This window comes from Barbus barbus (genome assembly GCF_936440315.1).
Source record: "Barbus barbus genome assembly, chromosome: 1".
In the NCBI taxonomy this organism is placed as follows: Eukaryota; Metazoa; Chordata; class Actinopteri; order Cypriniformes; family Cyprinidae; genus Barbus; species Barbus barbus.
This window is the reverse complement of record NC_136729.1, coordinates 11,840,031-11,862,649: the sequence shown is the minus strand read 5'-3', so window position 1 is coordinate 11,862,649 and position 22,619 is coordinate 11,840,031. Positions and strand designations below refer to the sequence as shown.

Sequence of the window (22,619 nt, the reverse complement as noted above, 5' to 3'; positions counted from 1 at the left end):
CCTACATTATTATTTAGATATAAAACTATTGCATTTACTTTTAACATTTACATTTGATCAGACTGAGGCATAAACAGCACAAAGCACGTCAAGAATATGAATAGCTGAATCATTCCAGAGACACATCCTGTTAGGCTTCACCGGATTCTCAGGGCCAACATATTACAGACAAATCGTTTGTTCAATAGATGAATGAATCACAAGACATCTACGTAGACAGTACACACAGACATAGCTTGCATCTATTTGATAACCTGCATAATTTGCTGGACGGAGTCTAATGATCAGCTGGTGACCCTTAAAGGAGTAGTTCAGCAAAAATGAAAAGATCTGTCATCTACTCAGTCCGTTTGGCTGACACTAATCACAATGGCATGTTTACATTGTCATGTACTGTATTTATGAGACATAATTAGGCTTATAAAAACCACAAAGCTTTCTATATGACAAAATGGTAAAGATTTCACTAATGTTCAAATATTTTAATTTCTGTCACAGATTAAAATCGAGCTTCCTGTTCATGTCCATGAGAAGCATCATGTTCTCTTTACTTTCTACCACATAAGTTGTGAGCTTGGCAACAAAACCACCACCAAGAAACGGGATGGAGTGGAAACACTGGGTGAGCTTGTGTATTGTATACACTACACTTTTAAGTTTTAATAATATTTCACAATATTCTTAATAAATGCCTGTGTGCATAAGAAACCTCTTTCAAAAATCTTACTGACTGCATACGATCGAATGGTAGTATGTGTGTATGTTTAAGGAATATACTTTGACTCTCTCTTTTTACAGTGGGTTACTCCTGGGCTCCTTTATTGAAGGATGGCAGGATACAGTCCTCAGAGCTACAACTTCCTGTGTCTGCTAATCTACCAGCTGGTTACATGTATGACAAAAGCCAAGACTCAAAGAAGGTGAAATCTTACTTTCAGCTGTGCTAACGCTAAGAATTCATGGTTTGTTGGTTGGGTTGTTGACTGGTGGGATTGAATGATTGATTTGATTGATTCATTCAGTCAGTAATTTTTTGTGTTTTTTTACAGTCCTCTCCAGACATCAAATGGGTGGAGAATGCCAAACCCTTATTTAAAGTGCGAGCGGATGTAGCATCAACGATTTACACTCAGGTATGTTTATCTGATCTAAGGATTGTGCAGCCAAATTCCATTGTACTGAACAGAGAGTAATGACATGTTTTTTTAAAACAAAAGCATTCAATTTTGTAACCCTCGTCCATCCAGGATTTGCACCTCCACAATTTCTTCCAGTATTGCCAGCTGATGAAGTCGACATCACAGGGCAATCCTGCTGAACTCGTCAAGTACCTAAAGGTGAGAATTACATGTGAACAAAGGAAAATGTGGATATCCTCATTTTATTTAAGTTAAATAATATTACACCATTTTATGTTTTCAAAAATACATAGTGTGATGTGCCTTTTAACATTTTTTTCATAACAGAGGACATTATTAATGTTTAATCTTTTCTAAGCTTTTCTTTGGAGCACATATTGGGAATGCATGTACTTTACTATGGAAGCCCGTTCCCGCCACCTTAAGAAAAAATATAATTCTGTAAGTCATAATAATGAGAAACTTTCTCATAATAATGACTTATTTTCTCGAAATAATGAGAAACTTTCTCATAATAATGACTTATTTTCTCTAAATAATGAGAAACTTTCTCATAATAATGACTTACTCCTAAAAAAAAAAAAAGACTTACTCCGCTCATGCGCAATGTATGAGTGGCGGCACGCTAGCAACATCTGCTGGTCAAAGCCATGCAGGAACACCGCAAACATTGCTTGTTCTGTAATCTAAAGCTGTATAATCTATCATTAAATAACGATTTCAGATAAATTATCTGCATGTAGTCTTGTTAATTTGTAGCACGTACCAGCAAGTGACTCTGCCAGATAGTTACGGCTTCAAACATTCCAGACTAATATTTCAGTTAAGAAATATAGGAGGCATTTTATGAAGAAATGAAAGCCATTACGCATATAAACTTAATTTATAGATGTCTATTTAATTTATCTATTAGTTTTATTAGCTGTCCCTTTCATGCATCACATGCTTCATACAGTAAGCCATCTCATTTCAAAAGCACAAAGCATCATTGTTCGTTACCACGGCAACCGCTTTGTCTTCAGCATCCCACATCGCTTCTTGCAGGACAAACGCTTAACCTGAAAAATGCTTAACGTGGCTTGAAGTACAAAGACAGATTGAACCAAATTCAGTACATAACTTAATGATCATGCATACTGTATATACAGGCATTCAGGTGGACCCAAATTATGAATGCAACGCAAAACAGCAACTCTTATGCAGCATTTTCTATAACGGTTTTCTATAGGAAAACGCTTAACATGCAACTTTGGGTGTTGTGTTCAAATTCTGGGTTCTTATGCTTGCCTGTATGCATGATCAATAATACTGTGTCCTGAATTAGTCATTGTACTTTAAGCCACATTAAGCATTTTTCACGTTCACATGTCCTGCAAGAAGCAGTGTGGGATGCTGAAGACCAAGTGGTTGCCATGGTAACGGACAATGATGCTTTGTGCTAGCGAGAGGAGATTGGGCTACAGTGGGCTTATGCATGTGATGCATGGAAGTGACAGCTAATAAAAAAACAAATCATCGAATCATCTATTCGTTAAGTTTATATGTGTAATGGCTTTCATTTCTTCATAAAATGCGTGTGATTTTTGTTGGAATATATTCCTCTATATCTGAAGCCATGAACTTCATTGTCTGGCAGAGTAACAAAAGACTACATGCAGGTAATTTATCTGAAATCGTTATTTAATGATAGATTATACAGTTTTAGATTACAGAACAAGCAATGTTTGCGGTGTTCCTGCATGGCTTTGATCAGCAGATGTCGCTAGCGTGCCTTTTTTTTTTTAAGGAGCAAGTCATTATTGCGAGAAAGTTTCTCGTTATTTCGAGAAACTAAGTCATTATCAGAGCTGGGTAGTAACTGATTACATGTAATCTGGATTACGTAATCAAATTCCAAAAATGAAGTACTTGTAATCAGAGTAAATTACATTTTAAAATACTCGTAATCAGACTACAGTTACTTTTTTATGGATTACATGATTACATATTATTCACACAATAGTAATAAATTATTCATAAATCATTGATTCCCCCTAATTTCTCTTTTTCATCTTTTAAATTTTCCTTTCTAAAATAGCCTACTGATTATATACTTATTATATATATGTATAAATAGTCCAGTCTTGCGGACATTCAGACAAAGATCAGTCATTAGTCGGGTGGCGACAGCATTTGACCACTGGATTTACAAAAATCATTTCAGGTTTAAGAAGGGTTTCAACATTGCATCAACTACTGATGAACACATTCATTTTTATTTTAATTATTACTCTGTAGGTTTTTTAACCATGTATTATTAATTATAACTAATTAAAATGCACATATTCACGTTATTTCTTAGATACATGTAATGCAGGCATTCCAAAACTTTTTGTCATCTAAACCTTATTCACCAAATATATTTGCTTTAAGTACCCCTGAGATTTTAAAATAAATATTTCAATAATTAAGTATCACATTTGCATGTTCACGGTTTCTTTGATTAATGATCACATGGCATGCAGGTAAATAAAAATATTGAATCTTTTTTAGTAAGTGTTTTATTTAAAACAAAGACTATAGAAACACAAAGACTGTTCACTCCTATACTTATGAATGGGAGAAACTGCAACACGCAATATGGAGGAATAGTCCCACCTTCGAAATGAAAGAGCCAAATTTCCCATAGAAACCTGACTAGACTAACCAATGCATATGCACAGTAGAAGCAGGTTATGATTCAGCATGCGCATTGCCTGGTCTAGCCTGAAAAATAAGCTTTTTAAACGCTATTTGAGCATAAGAAACAACATTCATGGGGCAATTAATTTCAGATTTGTGTTGCTGGTTTGACATAATGTGAGTTCAGCGAGCAGTTTTTGAGATTTCAGGATTCCCCTGTTCATTAAGATTGTATTGTATGAGCTGACTGGAGGCGTTGCAAATATGGCCGCCAAGTGACGAGACTTTCCTCAAAAGGGAGTTCAAATAATAACAAAAAAAAATTTAAATAAAAAAAGGGAGTTTGTTTTAAAATGATTTATTTTAATTTAATTTTTTATGATTTAATTAATTGTTAACTTTTCATTAAACTCACAACCCCCCTGCAGTTCCATTACGAACCCTAGTTTGGGAAACTGTAATATAATGTTTAATGCTGTAATGTTGTAAATTACAATGAAGGGAACAAGTTTTCTTACTCTTTGCATTTTTTACATCATTATGGTACAAGATAATGCTATTTAAATCAATGTGATAAACGAGTTAAATCAAAAGTAATCTAAAAGTAATCTGATTATATTACCTAAAATGTCTAATGTAACAGATTACGTTACTGACTACAATTTTTGTCATGTAATCTGGAATCAGTAACGGATTACAATTTGTAAGTAATCTACCCAGCTCTGGTCATTATTATGAGAAAGTATCTCATTATTACGAGAAACTAAGTCATTATTATGAGAAAGTATCTCATTATTTCGAGAAACTTAGTAATTTACGAGAAACTAAGTCATTATTATGAGAAAGTATCTCATTATTACGAGAAACTAAGTCATTATTATGAGAAAGTATCTCATTATTACGAGAAACTAAGTCATTATTATGAGAAAGTATCTCATTATTACGAGAAACTAAGTCATTATTATGAGAAAGTATCTCATTATTACGAGAAACTAAGTCATTATTATGAGAAAGTATCTCATTATTACGAGAAACTAAGTCATTATTATGAGAAAGTATCTCATTATTTCGAGAAACTAAGTCATTATTATGAGAAAGTATCTCATTATTACGAGAAACTAAGTCATTTTTATGAGAAACTAAGTAATTTACTAAAAACTAAGTCATTATTATGAGAAAGTTTCTCAATATAACGAGAAACTAAGTATTTTACGAGAAACTAAGTCATTATTATGAGAAAGTATCTCATTATTACGAGAAACTAAGTCATTTACGAGAAACTAAGTCATTATTATGATAAAGTATCTCATTATTACGAGAAACTAAGTCATTATTATGAGAAACTAAGTCATTATTATGAGAAAGTATCTCATTATTACGAGAAACTAAGTCATTTACGAGAAACTAAGTCATTATTATGAGAAAGTATCTCATTATTACGAGAAACTAAGTCATTTACGAGAAACTAAGTCATTATTATGAGAAAGTTTCTCAATATAACGAGATACTAAGTCATTATTATGAGAAAGTATCTCATTATTACGAGAAACTAAGTCATTATTATGAGAAACTAAGTCATTATTATGAGAAAGTATCTCATTATTACGAGAAACTAAGTCATTATTATGAGAAACTAAGTCATTATTATGAGAAACTAAGTCATTATTATGAGAAACTAAGTCATTATTATGAGAAACTAAGTCATTATTATGAGAAAGTATCTCATTATTACGAGAAACTAAGTCATTTACGAGAAACTAAGTCATTATTATGAGAAAGTTTCTCAATATAACGAGATACTAAGTCATTATTATGAGAAAGTATCTCATTATTACGAGAAACTAAGTCATTATTATGATAAAGTATCTCATTATTACGAGAAACTAAGTCATTATTATGAGAAACTAAGTCATTATTATGAGAAAGTATCTCATTATTACGAGAAACTAAGTCATTATTATGAGAAACTAAGTCATTATTATGAGAAACTAAGTCATTATTATGAGAAACTAAGTCATTATTATGAGAAACTAAGTCATTATTATGAGAAACTAAGTCATTATTATGAGAAAGTATCTCATTATTACGAGAAACTAAGTCATTTACGAGAAACTAAGTCATTATTATGAGAAAGTATCTCATTATTACGAGAAACTAAGTCATTTACGAGAAACTAAGTCATTATTATGATAAAGTATCTCATTATTACGAGAAACTAAGTCATTTACGAGATACTAAGTCATTATTATGAGAAACTAAGTCATTATTATGAGAAAGTATCTCATTATTATGACTTACAGAATGGGCTTCCATACTTTACTGTTAATTTTTTTTTTAAATATTGTTGAAAGAAGCATCTTATTCTCATACAGGTTGAATATGTTTGATGAAAAATACAGTAAAAACAGTAATATTGTGAAACATTCTTACTTTTTAAAATGACTGTTTTCTATTTGAATAAATGTTCTTTATTCCTTTGCAAATCTGAATTTTCAGCAGCCATTACTCCAGACTACAGCGTCACATAACCTCTTTCATATTCCTGTCTCATTTCCAAGTGCCTACATGCTGTAGAGACTCAGGTCATCATCAAGTTCCTGTCTACGGTGCTCGTTCAGCTCTTTGAAGTCCTCACTATGGCAAGCAAAGAGAGCCGAGATATTGCTGTCAACTCCACACGGTGATTTACCACTGTATTTGTCTTCTCGGAAAGACAGAACTTCTGTATTACTGTTTTGTGTGCAGACTGGCCTATGAATATTATATGATCTTTTTTATGTGATTTTTAAAGCATATAGTATTGCTACATTACTGATGCGCCTCTGTTTGTCTCAGGGTAATCATTCACATAGTGTCTCAGTGTCATGAGGAGGGTCTGGAACATTACCTACGCATGTTTCTGAAGGTACAACATTAAGGCTTTCTGTTAAACTTGGCATTGCCATGTATTTGTTGATTGGATCTCATTCGACCATATTAAAAGCCAGGTGCAAAAGCAATTTTAGTTAAAAAGAATAATAATATAAGAAATAATAAGAATAATAAAAGTTATTTGGTAACTAATGAAGTACTAGTAAATTATTTGCAAAATATTATAGCTTAGGGTGTATTCACACCTGTCTTGTTTGGTTCGATTGAAATGAACTCAAGTTCGTTTCCCCTCTTGGTGCGGCTCTTTTGGGCAGGTGTGAATACAGCAATCACACTCTGGTGCGGACCAAACAACCGCACTGAGACCCAGCTGAAGAGGTGGTCTCGGTCCGCTTCCAAACAAACTCTGGTACGGTTCGTTTAAGGTGTGAATATGAACCGGCCTCAATCCGACCCAATTGCAGAAAGCACGCTCAGAAACACACAGCTCACGCATATAGTGCTGTTGTTTACATTTCAATAGCTTAAATCACTTGTTTTTAAACCGCAATGCTTAAAAACTCGTGCAAATGATGAGTTTTCGTGACCATAGCGCACAGCAATGTGACATAAGCGCACTAAATAGGCAAAAAGCTTGCCGCAAAGCCCCAGCAAAAGTTACAATGAATGTGTCTGTGGGAAATAGTAAGAATTATTTATTAATAAACTAGTGTTTTCTGAGTCAGTGTCACAAAGATGAAGTTAAAAAATCCTGACGCGCCTTTAGAAGGAAATGCATCTTTACGGAATATAATGAAAGAGTTTTTGTTTTGGATATGAGTTATTTAGTTTTTTAATAATTTCAAAGCTTTCTATAGATATATTCATCACGTCTGAAAGGAAAAAAAGTTTTGGTTCATTTTTGTGATGCGCTCCTGTTCAAGACCGGTGCGCAAAATAAAAATAGACCTTTTACATTTCCAAACGATGTATTATTCTTACCTTTATGAGCAACAATGGCGGCGTATTTAATTTGTTTCCACTGATGTCCACTCTCCGCACAAACGATTGGATATGCGCCTAATAGCACACATTTATTAAGGTTAACTTTTTAAACTAACATTTTGATATGCTTTAAGTATTTCACATCTATAGCTTTTATTTTTGGCAAGTTTTAATTACAACATCGTATGACATTGTCTCATATGATGCTCATAAGTTTCTTCACATTGCGTTTTTATCTCATAACAGCAAATCAGTAAAAGAATAAAAATTTCACTACAAAAGATCTCCATGATTAGCCTGTTTTTCCCTGCTTGAGAATTTCTGTCCAATGAACGAATGACCTTAGCACATGTGTGGTTTTGTTTACAATTTCTGGTTCACTTGCAAAAAGGGTAACATTTTCCTTTATATGAGCTAATTAAACAATAATAAGATTTGTGTTAATTACAGTGAAAATGAATGAAGAACTCACTATTTATTTATAGCCTATTAATATATAAAAAATGTAGAGACTACTACAATATATAAGCTACAAATAAACGATGAACGAATAATTTGTTAATGATTTATAAGTACTTTTTAGTGTATACTTATAAAATGGTCACAAAAATATTGATTTGTTGCAAATTTAAATTTGCACCTTTTTTGTATTTTTAATGTGACAGTGATATCACAAGAACTTTGGTTGGCAAGAAGAGCTTTGCTGGCTTTTCTTTTTAACAACTGTAAATAAAACCAATATTTAATTTTGCAGTACGTGTTTCGGATCAACAACGCAACTTCAGAAAACTCTGTGACGACGCATGAAGTTTTGGCTACAGCAGTGACTGTCATCCTCAAACAAACTGCAGACTTCAACACCTGCAACAAACTCCTCAAGGTGACAAAACTTTTCGGTTACGGTGAATATGATCTACTCTTTTTGCACAGCAGATGGCACTGTTGTGTTAATTTTCGAGCTTTTTGATTTACTTCAGAATTGGGGTTTATTGTTCAAGTCAGTTATGAGGAATTGGGTTGTTCCAAAAAAATATTTCGCTACATGACCTTTCACACCCAAATAATATGAAGCACTTTCTTTTAACCAATACCACTGGAACATCCTCAGTGTATTCAATTCAATGTAACCACCTTATTTCATAGTCACTTTGCATCTCCTTAAAGTCTTTACATAACCATATCCAAAAAAACATATTTTCTTGGAATTCAAAGCTTTCTTAGAACTAGGTTTGAAGAAACTTGCTTTTACATAATTAGATGACAGAATACTGGTTTGACTTTGGCTGGTGTCAGAGATCGTATCGTAGCGTGGTAGAGTAATAAGTCCATTGTTTCAGCAAGGCGGTTCACTTTCACTTTTACGTTTTACTTTTGTGATTATGTTGTGGTATAGTGTACATTTAGGTGTATATTTAAAATTCATATATAGTGGCACACATTAACATTCTTGTGATATGAAATGCTATACATATTAATATTTTTATAGTATTACTAATTTTAAACACTATATTAATTAGATTTCATGTTACACTACTGTTCAAAATGTTGGGGTCAGTAAGTTTATTTGTTGTTTTGATGCTTTTATTTAGCAAGCAAAGATGCCTTAAATGAATCACAAGTGACAGTAAAGACATTTATAATGTTACAAAATAATTCTATTTCAAATAAATGCCGTTCTTTTGAATTTTCTATTCATCAAAGAATGCAAAAAAAAAAAATCTATGATTGATAATAATGATAGTTTTTTCTTGAGCACAAAATAAGCATATTAGAAATAAGGATCATGTGACACTGAAGACTGGCTGATAAAAATTCAGCTTTGGCATCACAGGGAAATGTATTAAAATAGAATATTTGATTTTAAATAAAATAAAAAAGGTTCATTTAAATATTTTAGACATTATACATTTTAATAACATTTCACAATATTACTGTTTTTACTGACCTCAGTCTTTTGAATAGTATGTGTATGTGTAATTTGACTTTAGTATCTGTATACTGGCATACATTTAAGACGTTCATCTGTGTTTTTATTGTTATTAAATCCTGTTTTTTCTATCTTGTATTACAGTACTCATGGTTCTTCTTTGAGACCATGGCCAAGTCAATGGCACAATACCTCCAGGATGGCAACAGGATGAAAGTTAGTATAATCTGTTCCCATGATTTACACTTTAAAGTAATATCAAAGAAACTTCAAAATCAATTAACAGCCATTTGTTATCTAAGAGAAATGTATAGGGCTTTCCTTTCCAATTCCTTTTCTTAGTTGTCATCTTCAGTAAAGCATAAAAAATAGCTGTATGTAAATAATCCTGGGCTGTCGAGCAGGATGTTGCTTTCCATTTTTGGCCTTTGTACATAGAATGCGGTTAACTTCCTCATTCTTCAAAAGTGTGCATGATCAGGGCATCTGGGAAGAAACACACCCTTTAAACTTGTAAACAAAGCTGCGCTGTACTGTACTATTGACACAGAGTTGCCTTTTGCATGTACAAGTTTCTGTCAGTCTGTTCCAAACATGTTCAGACCTATTTTACATGTCATTGAATCCTCTTTGCATAACTGAAACTGTGACTCATGTATGGAATGTAAAAGCTGGTATGTAAAGTATATTGTTCAAACATGACTTCAGCACAATATATTGCATGACACACACACACACACATGGAAACTGTTTTCTCAGTTGTTAAAATTGGACTTCTGTGTGATTAGAATATCTGGGGTATAAAATCTTACTTTACTTACAAATGACCATTTCCTATAACCACTGAAACAATGTAGTACTCATAGCATTGCTATGTGACAGTTAATAATGTGAAACCACCTACTGTACATTTCCTACAGATGCCGCGAGCGCAGAGGTTTCCAGAATCGTTCCACCAAGCGTTGCAGTCCCTGCTGTTGTCAATCATGCCTCACATCACTATGCGCTACGATGAGATCCTAGAGGAGGCCCGCTGCATCAACTTTAGCCTGGCCTGCTTCATCAAGGTCAGTCCTAGAGCTGTGGTATTTGAATAAGATCAGGCCTAACTCTTTACAGCACAACTGCTTTCAACATTGATAACAATAAGAAATGTCTTGAGCACTAAATCAGTATATTAGAATGATTTCTGAAGGATCATGTGATCTAACTTTGTGCATCTAAGCCTAACTCTTTATAACTTCCTTAAAGTGTTAATGAAAGAAGTTTGGGGTCATTAAGTATTTAAAAAATAAAAAAAACTTTTATTATTTTATTAATAAGAAATTAATGTTTTTGTTTAGCAAGGATGTATTAAACTGATTAAAAGTGAGAGTAAATACATTTATAATGTTACAAAAGATTTGTATTTTTTAAATAATTGTAGTTAATTTTGTACTTTGTTGATCAAAGAATCCTGTGAAAAATATATCGCAGTTTCTACAAAAATAGTAAGCAGCAGAAGTGTTTTTAACATTGATAATAATAAAAAAATGTTTCTAGAGCAGTAAATAGGCATATTAGAATGATTTCTGAAGGATCATGTGACTCTGAAGACTGGAGTAAAGATGCTGAAAAAATTGTTATGGTAAACAAAAACTATTAAAACATTTTTTTTTTTTCCAGTATTTTGAATAAAGCTGCAACAAAAAAAACAATAACATTTTACATGAAACTTTTAAACTTAAAATCTTTAATAAAAATTAGAAATGTTGCCTTGGCAACTATGTAAAATCAACATATTTAAGTTGAAATAGTAACATTTCTTAAACATTTTAATAAAAATAAAGCTAAACTAAATGAAATATTAAAAAAATGTAATTCTAAATAATAGCCGTGATGAATATTTGTTTCATATATTATTTTAATCTTTTTTCATTTCAATTTTATTTTTCAGTTTAATTGTTCGAAATTTCATTGTCTACATGGTCTTTAAAAATGCACACCAGTTGCACAAGCGCGTTTGATATTCTGCAGTTGTACTTTAATCCTTAACCTTTCAAATGCCATTTACTATAATATTTAACCTGAAGAGATCAAGTTTTGTAGGGTAGAGAAAATTTATAAGGTTTATTTTTTATAAGGTAATACTGATATTAACTTACATTTATCCTGGAGCGATAACCCACAATCAGTGATTTTTCTATTTTATCTAATAATAGCTATTATTTGAAGTGTATTTCAACATTTGGGCTTGGTCACCAGAAGAATGTGTTGTGATGTAAATGTTTTTCTGGGACCAGCAGTCACTACTGGATCTGTCATTAAGCCAAGCTTGATTCAACTAAATGTCTGGCCATCATTGAAGACTTTGAAACAAAGTTAAACCTGCTCCTTTTTCTCCTCACTGTCAAACAAGTTTGATTATTCATATATAGTATGTCTAAAGTTTAATTGCACTTCACTCTTGATTATTTTTTTTATTTTTTTTTAACATGACATTACATTGTTCTAATTGAAACTCTCTTCCTGCACAGCGCTGCCTTACTTTCATGAACCGAGGATTTGCTTTCAGCTTGATAAATGATTACATGTGTGGCTTCGGCCTGAAAGATCCAAAGGTAGGCAACAGAGTTCAATTGCAGTACATGGACAGTATAACAATGCTTTCAGTGTTTTCAATTTCTCTTTTGATATACATATCAAGAAATTTCATTTCTTTAGGTTTTGATTCTTCAGAGATTGTCTTCTCTGTGAGGTCTTTCATAACAGACATCCAGATAATGGGTGTGACTTGTAGGTTTTTGCGAAATAGCTTCTCTGCTCTCATCTTCTGTGCTATTGATATCACAGTTTTATTGTGGAATATCATATCATAAACTCACTTTTTCATAAAAGCATGAAATTTGGTACACTTTTATAGTTTGTGGCCCAAAACATTTTCAGAAATGGAGCCATTGCAAAAACAGCTTGTGGTTGCCATGGCGACCATTTTACTTTCCGCCATAACCAAATGATGTATTATTCTTTCATATCTCCTGAACCAAACATGATAACACAGAAAAGGTGATGTCTACCCCTATGTTTTGATGGTCAAGGATTACAATATCATATACAAAAACATAAACTGTTCAAGTGAAGAGTTAATGGTGAAATCAGCAATGAGCATCACAGTATCACAGCATTTACAAAAGTCCATATTATGACTATTGATTTTTTCTTTCTTAGATAATTAACTAATATTTTATTCAATAATACATTAAAAGATTTATTTTTCAAGAATACTGTCATATATTTCAGAGATATATAAAAAAAAATAATCTCAGGTAAGTGCGTTTCCAATACATTCTTGTTCTCTCTCAACAACGCTCTAACATCACACGCAGACAGCAATGCAATTAGGTGAACATTTAATGGTTAATTTAATGACTTTATGAGAAGGATTACAATTAAATCTCAGAAGATGCAGAATGAAATTTCAAACATATTTCATGTAAACTTAATTTACAATCACTCTCTGCAGCCAGAGTTGTCTATAATGTTGTCCACAAGGGGGAAGCCAGAGTCCTGCATGTGGGCGAGTACACACAGGTGAATCGCTAATATTTGATGTAACGGGTGGAATAATATTTATGTGTAGGGTGCGGGCCAGACGGTAACAAGCACAGGCAGGTTGCGGGTCCAGTAACCAAGATTATTTCGACTCAGTCCAGTACACGCTGAGCAATGGAGCCAATCGTGCTGCCACTGATTGACAGCTGTAGAGATTATATTAAAGGGGGCGCTCTTTGCTTGCTTTCTGTATTTAATCTATTCACAATTTGAATAAAAGTTTTAATAAATGAGTTTTTTCTACCTCATGTAGGAGATTTAAAGCAGGTGCGGTTCGGGTCCCAGTTTTTATGTCAAATGGGTCAGGTATAGGATTAAATTAGTGTTGCTGTCAGATAACGTGTCGGGTGTTCTGTTAATTACTGCAGGTGTTGGATGATCATTTCACCAGCCAGGAAAGGTGAATGAAAATGCCTCTCTGTGATGTTATCACAAGGCATCACTTACTTACAGATCTCAGGCTTCTGGAGGGGATGTAGATTCATAAGAGTGAGGAAAAAGTAGGAGGGTGCTGAGCCTGTGGCTGTTCTGTACGCAAACATCAATGACTTGAACTTGATGTGAGCCACAACCGGTAGCCAGTGCGGGGAGATAAAGAGAGGTGTGAAGTGGGCCCTTTTGAGTTCATTGTAGACCAGTCGTGCCACTGCATTCTGAAACATTTGTCGAAGTTTGTTTGCGCATGACGGAAGTCCAGCTTGAAGAGCACTGCAATAGTCCAACCTAGAAATGACAAGGGCCTGGGCAAGAAGTTGTTCAGCATGCTCTGTTTGGAAGGGCCTGATCCTCCTGATGCTGTGCAATGCAAACCTGCATGATCCAGCTGTCTTCACAGTATGGTCCTTGAAGGTCAACTGGTCACCAAAGAATAATTTTTGATGAACCTAGCAGGATGATGAAATCGTGCTGTAGAGTCGGATTGGCAGGGAAAACGAGAGGCTCAATCTTTGCCAGGTTAAGCTGCAGGTGATGTTCTTTCATCCATGCCGAGAAGTTTGTCAGGCAGCCTGAGATCCATGCAGCTACTATTAGATTGTCTGGTTGAAATGAATGATAGAGCTGTGTGTTATCAATGGTAGAATTTGGTAAGAGAAACCATGTGCTTGTATAATGGGTCCCAGTGATGTAGTGTATATGGTGAAGAACTGATCCCTGAGGAAACCCTCTGGCCAGTTGATGTTTTTTGGATACCTCTCCTCCCCAGGAAACCCTGAAAGACCTACCTGTGAGATAGGATTCAAACCAGTGGAGTGCAGATCCAGTGATGTTAGACAGGATAATCTGATGATTCACAGTGTCAAAAGTGGCAGATAGATCCAGCAGAATAAGAACTGATGATTTGGAATCAGCTTTCTCTAACTGCAGGGCTACAGCAAAGCAGTCTCAGTTGAATGGAATATAAGAAATAATATAACTGTGTCTATAAAGGCGTGAACCAAATGGTCCATTCCATTAGAATAACAGGAACAGCATTCCTCAGGAACGTCTTGTAGATTGCAGGATCTCCAGCGGGAAGGTCCTAATAGTATCTGTTGTTTCTATCCCTTTTGTCTTCAGGTATACAATTATATCCCACAGTCAGAACTTTGGGAGAAGCTAGGATTTATACAAGGGTTAAGATTGTTTGAAGGAAGACATGCTAACATCGCTATTGAAAAACTGCTACACTACCATCTTCAATAAATTCTTCTCCCAAAAAAAATTTTGGTCAAGCATACTTTTTTATATTAGAGAAATAGATATTGTCTTGACATGAAGTGGACTATTTGAAAGAGAATAACTGCACATTCACTTAAGCATAATAAATAGCCTATGCTTAAGTGAGTGTGCAGTTTTTCTCTTTAAATTAGATCATATTTTTTCCTTCAACTTGCACCTCTATAGGTGTAACTTGACCATATTGCATAACAGTCCACTTCTTTCCCTTCAAAAACTCTTTGGTTGCTTTTGCAGTATGCTTTGGGTCATTGTCCATCTGCACTGTGAAGCACCGTCCAGTGAGTTCTGAAGCATTTGGCTGAATATGAGCAGATAATATTGCTCGAAACACTTCAGAATTCATCCTGCTGCTTTTGTCAGCAGTCCCATCATCAATAAATACAAGAGAACCAGTTCCACTGGCAGCCATACATGCCCACGTGCTTCACTGATGAGCTGGTATGCTTAGGATCATGAGCAGTTCCTTTCCTTCTCCATACTCTTCTCTTCCCATCACTCTGGTACAAGTTGATCTTGGTCTCATCTGTCCATAGGATGTTGTTCCAGAACTGTGAAGGCTTTTTTAGATGTCGTTTGGCAAACTCTAATCTGGCCTTCCTGTTTTTGAGGCTCACCAATGGTTTACATCTTGTGGTGAACCCTCTGTATTGACTCTGGTGAAGTCTTCTCTTGATTGTTGACTTTGACACACATACACCTACCTCCTGGAGAGTGTTCTTGATCTGGCTCCTTCAATGTTTTCTTCACCAGGGAAATAATTCTTCAGTCATCCACCACAGTGTTTTCCGTGGTCTTCCGGGTCTTTTGGTGTTGCTGAGCTCACCGGTGCGTTCCTTCTTTTTAAGAATGTTCCAAACAGTTGTTTTGGCCACGCCTAATGTTTTTGCTATCTCTCTGATGGGTTTGTTTTGTTTTTTCAGCCTAATGATGGCTTGCTTCACTGATAGTGACAGCTCTTTGGATCTCATCTTGACAGTTGACCGCAACAGATTCCAAATGCAAATATCACACTTGAAATGAACTCTGGACCTTTTATCTGCTCATTGTAATTGGGATAATGAGGGAATAACACACACCTGGCCATGGAACAGCTGAGAAGCCAATTGTCCCATTACTTTTGGTCCCTTAACAAGTGGGAGGCACATATGCAAACTGTTGTAATTCCTACACCGTTCACCTGATTTGGATGTAAATACCCTCAAATTAAAGCTGACAGTCTGCAGTTAAAGCACATCTTGTTCGTTTCATTTGAAATCCATTGTGGTGGTGTATAGAGCCAAAAATGTTAGAATTGTGTCGATGTCCCAATATTTATGGACCTGACTGTAGGTGGGTGAGGGAAGAGAGGATGACATTACAGAGGAAAGATGGAAGGGTGAAAGGGAGCGTAGGTTTTGCCTAAAAATAATTGGTGGCACACAGGTAGTAATATATAGGTTAAACATAATAAAGAAATGATCAGAGATGTCTAGAGGTTTTACCAAATGTTGTCTGTGATACAGTTGCATGTGCAAATTAAGTCAAGCTGGTTGCCTGATTTGTTAGTGCTTGTGGTAAGCCATTTGAGATCGAATGAAGCTAGTCGTTGAAGTGGAAGTATGCAGTGTAAGGCTTCTCCAGATGGATTTCGAAGTTACCCAAAGACTACAAGTGGACTGCCATCCACAAAGAATGAGGACAGCAGCCCACACAGCTCCTCTATAAAGGATTATATATGACCAGGAAGGTGATAAATCATTACAATATGGAGTTTAACTACTCAGTAGTTGAAACTCAAAATAATTTTTAATGCATAGGGAAGAGTGGGTTGAGTATTTGCAATTATTAGAAATGAGAAGACCAGTACCCTTCCAACCTGCCGGAGAAAGGGAAGTTGTTAGAGAGAACAGCGGGGGGTTGCAGAGTCTTCTGGACGAATCCACGTCTCAGTCAAGATCAAGATATTAAGAGTAGACTGAGAACCAATGGCCAAAATTAAGTTTGTTGACAGCGGACTGACAATTCCAGAGACCCACAGAAAATGACAGAGGTGCAGCAGAAGAGGTGCAGATAGGACACAGCTTAGCAAGATTTCGTTGCTGATGTTAGAGCATTGTTGAGCGAGAACAAGAATGTACTGGAAACATACTACCACCTACCTGACTACCTGAGAGGTAATTAAAATACACTTACTTGAGATGATATTTTTTTTTATATCTCCTGAAATAAATTATTGTATTCTTGAAAACAATCTTTTATTGTACTATTGAATAAAATATTATTTAGCTGGTGTGTGGAGGGCGTTCTGGCGCAATATGGCTGCTGTCACATCATCCAGGTGGATGCTGCACAGTTGAGACTGAGATTCCCCCTTCCATGTGAAGCGCTTTGAGTACCCAGAAAAGCGCTAAATGTAACAAATTTAATAATTAATTAATTAAAACATCCTTTTATTGTACTATTGAATACAATATTAGTAAATTATCAAAGAAAGAAAAAAATAATAATAGCCAAAATATGGACTATTGTAAATACTGTGACGCTCAGATACTGTTATTTCCTTCTTACATTGCTGATTTTACCATTAACTCTTCACTTGAACAGTTTGTTGTTGTATATGGTATCATAGTAATCCTTGACCATCAAAACATAGGAGTAGACATCACCTTTTCTGTGTTATCATGTTTGGTTCAGGAGATATGAAAGAATAATACATCATTTGGTTATGGCGGAAAGTAAAATGGTCGCCATGGCAACCACAAGGTGTTTTTGTGATGGCTCCATTTCTGAAAATGTTTAGGGCCGCAAACTATACAAGTGAACCAAATTTCATGCTTTTATTAAAAAGTGAACATTTCACCTCAAATTTTGCACATATCACCTGGACTATTGCAAATTCTATGTGCCGCAGCCTGTCTGGACTGTCCTTGGAAAACACAAGCTTTGAAAAGTCGCAAATTATGCATTTTTATTATGCACTGTAAAAATGATGGTTGGTAATCACAAAAAATATCAGGCATGCATGATATAAATAGATAGATATAATTAGTTTTTTTTATTTTTTATTTATCAGTATAACTTTATAGTGGATATTTAATTGTGCATGCTTATTTCCACCTGTGATTACCTTAGCTGACCTTTAGATAAATTACATTTTTAAAAACTGTTGAATGTAATTCATGCTGTACTTTGCAATGTTGTAATGCCTAAATTCACTTGTAGAATTTGAAATAAATAAATAATACATTATAATTAAACAAAATATTATATTTGGATGTTTGATATTGGCCATTTATTTGTTGTTGGCAATTACAGTTTTGATATTATACTTCCTAATTTGTAATTACTGTAACTGTTTTTTAATAACAAGAGTTGTCGGCTCTGTTGCTGAACTCGGATGTGAATTAAAACATCAATGCAGCTTGTAAGAACTTGTACAGATACGCTTTTGCAGTAAATCTGTTTTATCTTGTCTGTTGCTATGACCTGTATCTAGATCTCCAAATCAGTTTCTCCAACATCTCACTCATCACTTTTGTATGCAATGTTTACAGGCGCTTACAGAGATGAAGTTTGATTTTCTCATGACGGTTTGCAACCACGAGCACTACATTCCTCTAAACCTGCCCATGGCATTTGGCCGAACTAGGTTGCAGCGAGTCCAGGGTAGGTCTCTCCACCCCCCTCCTATCTTGCCATGCCTTTTCTTTCCCTCATCCTCCCCTCCATCCCAGTCTAACAACTTCACCACTTTAAGATCTTCTAGCAGCACCATTCCTCACGCCATTCCTCACGCCATCTGAACCTGAGAACCCAGCTATACAAGGATTTAACTGTCACGAAATGGGGCGTGATGACAGTCAAGCTTAACATAGTATTTAGGCATGAATCAGAAAAGTTTCCTTAAAAGTTTTCCCTAAAGACTGATTTGATGCCTGTTATGAGTTTTGTAGTTTCACCATGTCTAATTAGAAAATAATAAAACAGTCTCTCTGCACTGAAATGTTCAGTGAGTAAGTGTCTCGTCATAAACACAGTTCAAATGAAGTTCAGATACAGTAATATGACCTCTCATTCTTTTCATTTGTGACCCTGGACCACAAAACCAGTCATAAGGGTCAATTTTTCTAAATAAATAAGCTTTCCATTGATATATATTGATATATATTGAACAATATTTGGCCAAGATACAACTATTTGAAAATCTGGAATCTGAGGGTGCAAAAAAATCTAAATACTGAGAAAATCACCTTTAAAGTTGTCCAAATGAAGTTCTTATCAGTGCATATTACTAATCAAAATTTAAGTTTTGATATATTTACAGTAGGAAATTTACAAAATATCTTCATGGAACATGATCTTTACTTAATATCCTGATGATTTTTGGCATAAAAGAAAAATCTATAATTTTGACCCATACAATGTATTTTTGGCTATTGCTACAAATATACCCCAGCGACTTAAGACTGGTTTTGTGGTCCACGGTCACATTTAGACCCAGGATAAGCATAATACCGTACTACACACATTTGCACTATAAATTATGTATACTGTGCACAGTATGTACCCTACCTTTCCAAAATTTGGAATCAGTATGGTTTTTTTATGGTTTTGAAAGAAGCCTTTTATGCTCACTGGGCTGCATTTATTTGATCAAAATACTATAAAAATGGTAATGTTGTAAAATATTATTACATTTTTAAATAACTGGTTTCTATGTTAATATATTTTACAATGTAATTTATTCCTGTGATGGCTAAGATGAATTTTTAGTGGTTCATTTTCAATGGAAGAAATGCTGCAGGTAGCTGATGAGTTCTGCCGCTTCATCATGCCTAGTTTCTAGTGGCCCAAACCGCAAAAGATTACATTTTCACAGCTGATGTGTGTCATTGATCAATCAGAGATAAATCATTGCATTTAGCTTTTATGTAGTCAAAAAACATGGTGGAAAAATATAATATTCACTATGATTTTCCTGTAGTTTGTGAAACTAATTTATATATTCACACAAAGATGCAAACATATATTTATATTATACACTGTTGTCACAATGGTTGGTGAGTTAAAAAAAAAATGGCCACTTGTTTGATCAAAGTGCAGTAAAAGCAGTGATATTGTGAAATATTGTTAGAAAACAGTTACTTTCAATTGTGTTTTAATGTTTTAAAGTGCCCCTATTATGTCTTATGAAAGGTTCATATTTTGGTTTTGGGAGTCCCAACAGGTTGACATGCATGCAAGGTCAAAAAACACTTTCATTGTCTTATAATATGCATTTATTTTTACCTTACTTGCTGAACGACTCTCAAATGATTCGTTCAACGATAATTTTTTCCAAACCCCTCCTTTGCGTGACGCTAATCTGCGGTGATTGGTCCGATTGTTGTCATTTTCATTTCATCATGCCTGTAATGCCTGATGTTTGTGAGCTCAGTGCTGCTTTGTGTACAGCGTTACCGGGCAAACAGCTATTTTTACCGCTCCAAAAGCGGCACCTAGTGGCAAAGAATGAATTTGCATTTTCATTCAGACCAACCCGAAAAGACCAACAAGTGGAATGGGCAATATGCTAATGCTTCATGTTGACATCAACATAAAACGGCTTGGGATTCGTTTTTAAAAACGACTCGTTTCAATGATTCAGAGTCGACTCGTTCTTTTGAGAGACAATCACTTTACACACAGTGCACTTTCAGATTTAAAACTTTGCCGGATGTTTTTATTCACTTAGAGCTGTGTTACATACTGCATGAAAAGTAATTTTCAAAAATCCATAATAGGGGCACTTTAAAATGTAATTTATTGCTGTGATGAATTTTCAGCATCATTACTCCAGTCTTCAGTGTCACATGATCCTTCAGAAATCATTCTGATATGCTGATTTTCTGCTCAAGAAACATTTCTTTATCAATGTTGAAAATAGTTTTGTGTAATATTTTTGTGGAAATCATTATACAATTTTATCAGAATTCTTTGACAGAAAATTCAAATACTGCAGTTATTTAACATCGAAATCTTTTGCAACAATATAAATGTCTTTACTGTCACATTTGATCAATTCAGTGCATCCTTACTGAATAAAAGTATTAATTTCTTTAAAAACAATTCATAATTTAAATCACTGAACATGGACAACACTGTAGTATACATGATGCATAATTCAACGTTCAGAATCCATTTAAAAAATGAATAAAATAAAGAATGTAGTGTATATACTGTGAGCAGTATGCATTAGTGAGCAATATTTAATTTCAAACACAGCCACACACCCTCACAGATTCACTCCCACCACTGATAATGGCAATCCTGCATGATTGCTTCCTTTATTCATTATTTCAGATTTTATTTCGTATGCGGCGGAGTGTTTCGGTGTTGTAGGTAGGTGATGTCGATCAATGCCGACGCAAACGCACTTCCAGTCGCCAGATAATCGTCCTGATAACCCCACTAATTGCCTTGCTGTGCTCCTGCATCACTCATCAAACACTGTCTAATTGCATTTGACACTTCAGATTTAGGCCTTTGCTTTTTCTGTCACCAAGCATAACATATTTGCTTTGCTCTGATGAAATTCAATGACTAAATGTGTATTGTCAGAGGATTTTTGAGATGATTTTACAAAACAGAAATGAAAAGGGCAGTGTTTTCACACTACCGCAGATGTTTGTTGCTGTAATGAAGCGTATCCTGTATTTGTTTGTCTTGTCCTGCCCTCAGTTGCCCTTTTTAGCCACGCATTCAGAATGAGTGCAGAAACATCTTGTGTGCATTTCTTGTAATCTGATTTTTATTACTGTCGTTGTACAGGAAAATGAGGCTCTTCTGTTTCAATTCAGAGGAAAAATTCATTCATTAGGTTTCAATTCATTAGGGGAAAAAACAGGATTTTCAAAACAGGATTTCTGTATTATTGTCAAAGAAGGCTATTTATAATTGCATGATCTGTTTTCAAAAAAAAAAAAAAAGCTTTCACTTTAAGCACAAGGTTTTTCTGTCACTCTTTAGTTTCTGTTTCTATTGTTGTTTGATGTGTGGAATGCAGTGAAATCTGCTGTCAGAAATCATTTGAAAGTAGTCAGCCATCTAGGCACTGTCTTTTCATTTGGATGCCTTTCAATATCACAAATGTCAGTGACTTAACACAGGCGCATTACCTGTTACACCCGTATGTTAAGCACCATTTGCATATATGCATCTTTAAAAGTACTGCGTCTTTAGGATGCATGAAATAAAAGTGTTGCTTGTTACTTTTAATAAAAGGCCACATAGATTGCAAAAACATTCATAATACTGTAAATGTAAAAATTCAATATTACTAGTACAGAACAGCGCTGACCCTGAAATAATGTGTTTCAGATCAGAGTTTGGAGTACAGCCTGACCGAGGATTACTGCAAAAACCATTTCCTGGTGGGTTTGCTTCTGCGAGAGGTTGCTGATGGACTCCAGGGCTGCCCTGAGATCAGACAGCTGGCTGTAGCTGCACTCAAGAATCTCATGATCAAACACGCCATGGATGACAGATACAATGCTTTTAAGGTAAACTACATAGTTGTACAAACACATGCATTGTTTCAGAAAGGACAGGACAATTCCTGTCCCTGCTGCTGCTGAATAGAAAGTTGTCATTAACCTTTGTCCACAGAAGACAGATTGCTGTTTTGCATGTGCAACTTTATATAACCGTTATCTTAATAACATTAATGTTAGTGTCTATGAGTCTTTTGTATCGCAATATTAGTCAAA

At 34.7% G+C, this 22,619-nt stretch overlaps 1 protein-coding gene across 2 annotated transcripts in view; it reads left to right on the top strand.

Annotated features, from left to right (window-relative positions):
• LOC306844279 (dedicator of cytokinesis protein 11-like) overlaps positions 1–22,619 on the top strand; it is an 87,309-nt gene that overhangs the window by 27,832 nt on the left and 36,858 nt on the right. Inside the window, exons 20-32 of one of the 2 annotated variants that reach the window (XM_079376281.1) lie at positions 499–622; positions 799–920; positions 1,050–1,133; positions 1,248–1,337; positions 6,359–6,480; positions 6,636–6,705; positions 8,410–8,535; positions 9,727–9,798; positions 10,503–10,649; positions 12,099–12,182; positions 18,426–18,537; positions 21,214–21,252; positions 22,231–22,412. In XM_079376281.1, the coding sequence (XP_079232407.1) occupies positions 499–622; positions 799–920; positions 1,050–1,133; positions 1,248–1,337; positions 6,359–6,480; positions 6,636–6,705; positions 8,410–8,535; positions 9,727–9,798; positions 10,503–10,649; positions 12,099–12,182; positions 18,426–18,537; positions 21,214–21,252; positions 22,231–22,412 (1,374 nt within the window). The remainder of the gene's footprint in view (positions 1–498; positions 623–798; positions 921–1,049; positions 1,134–1,247; positions 1,338–6,358; positions 6,481–6,635; positions 6,706–8,409; positions 8,536–9,726; positions 9,799–10,502; positions 10,650–12,098; positions 12,183–18,425; positions 18,538–21,213; positions 21,253–22,230; positions 22,413–22,619) is intronic. The other variant, XM_079376282.1, reaches the window with a different exon arrangement.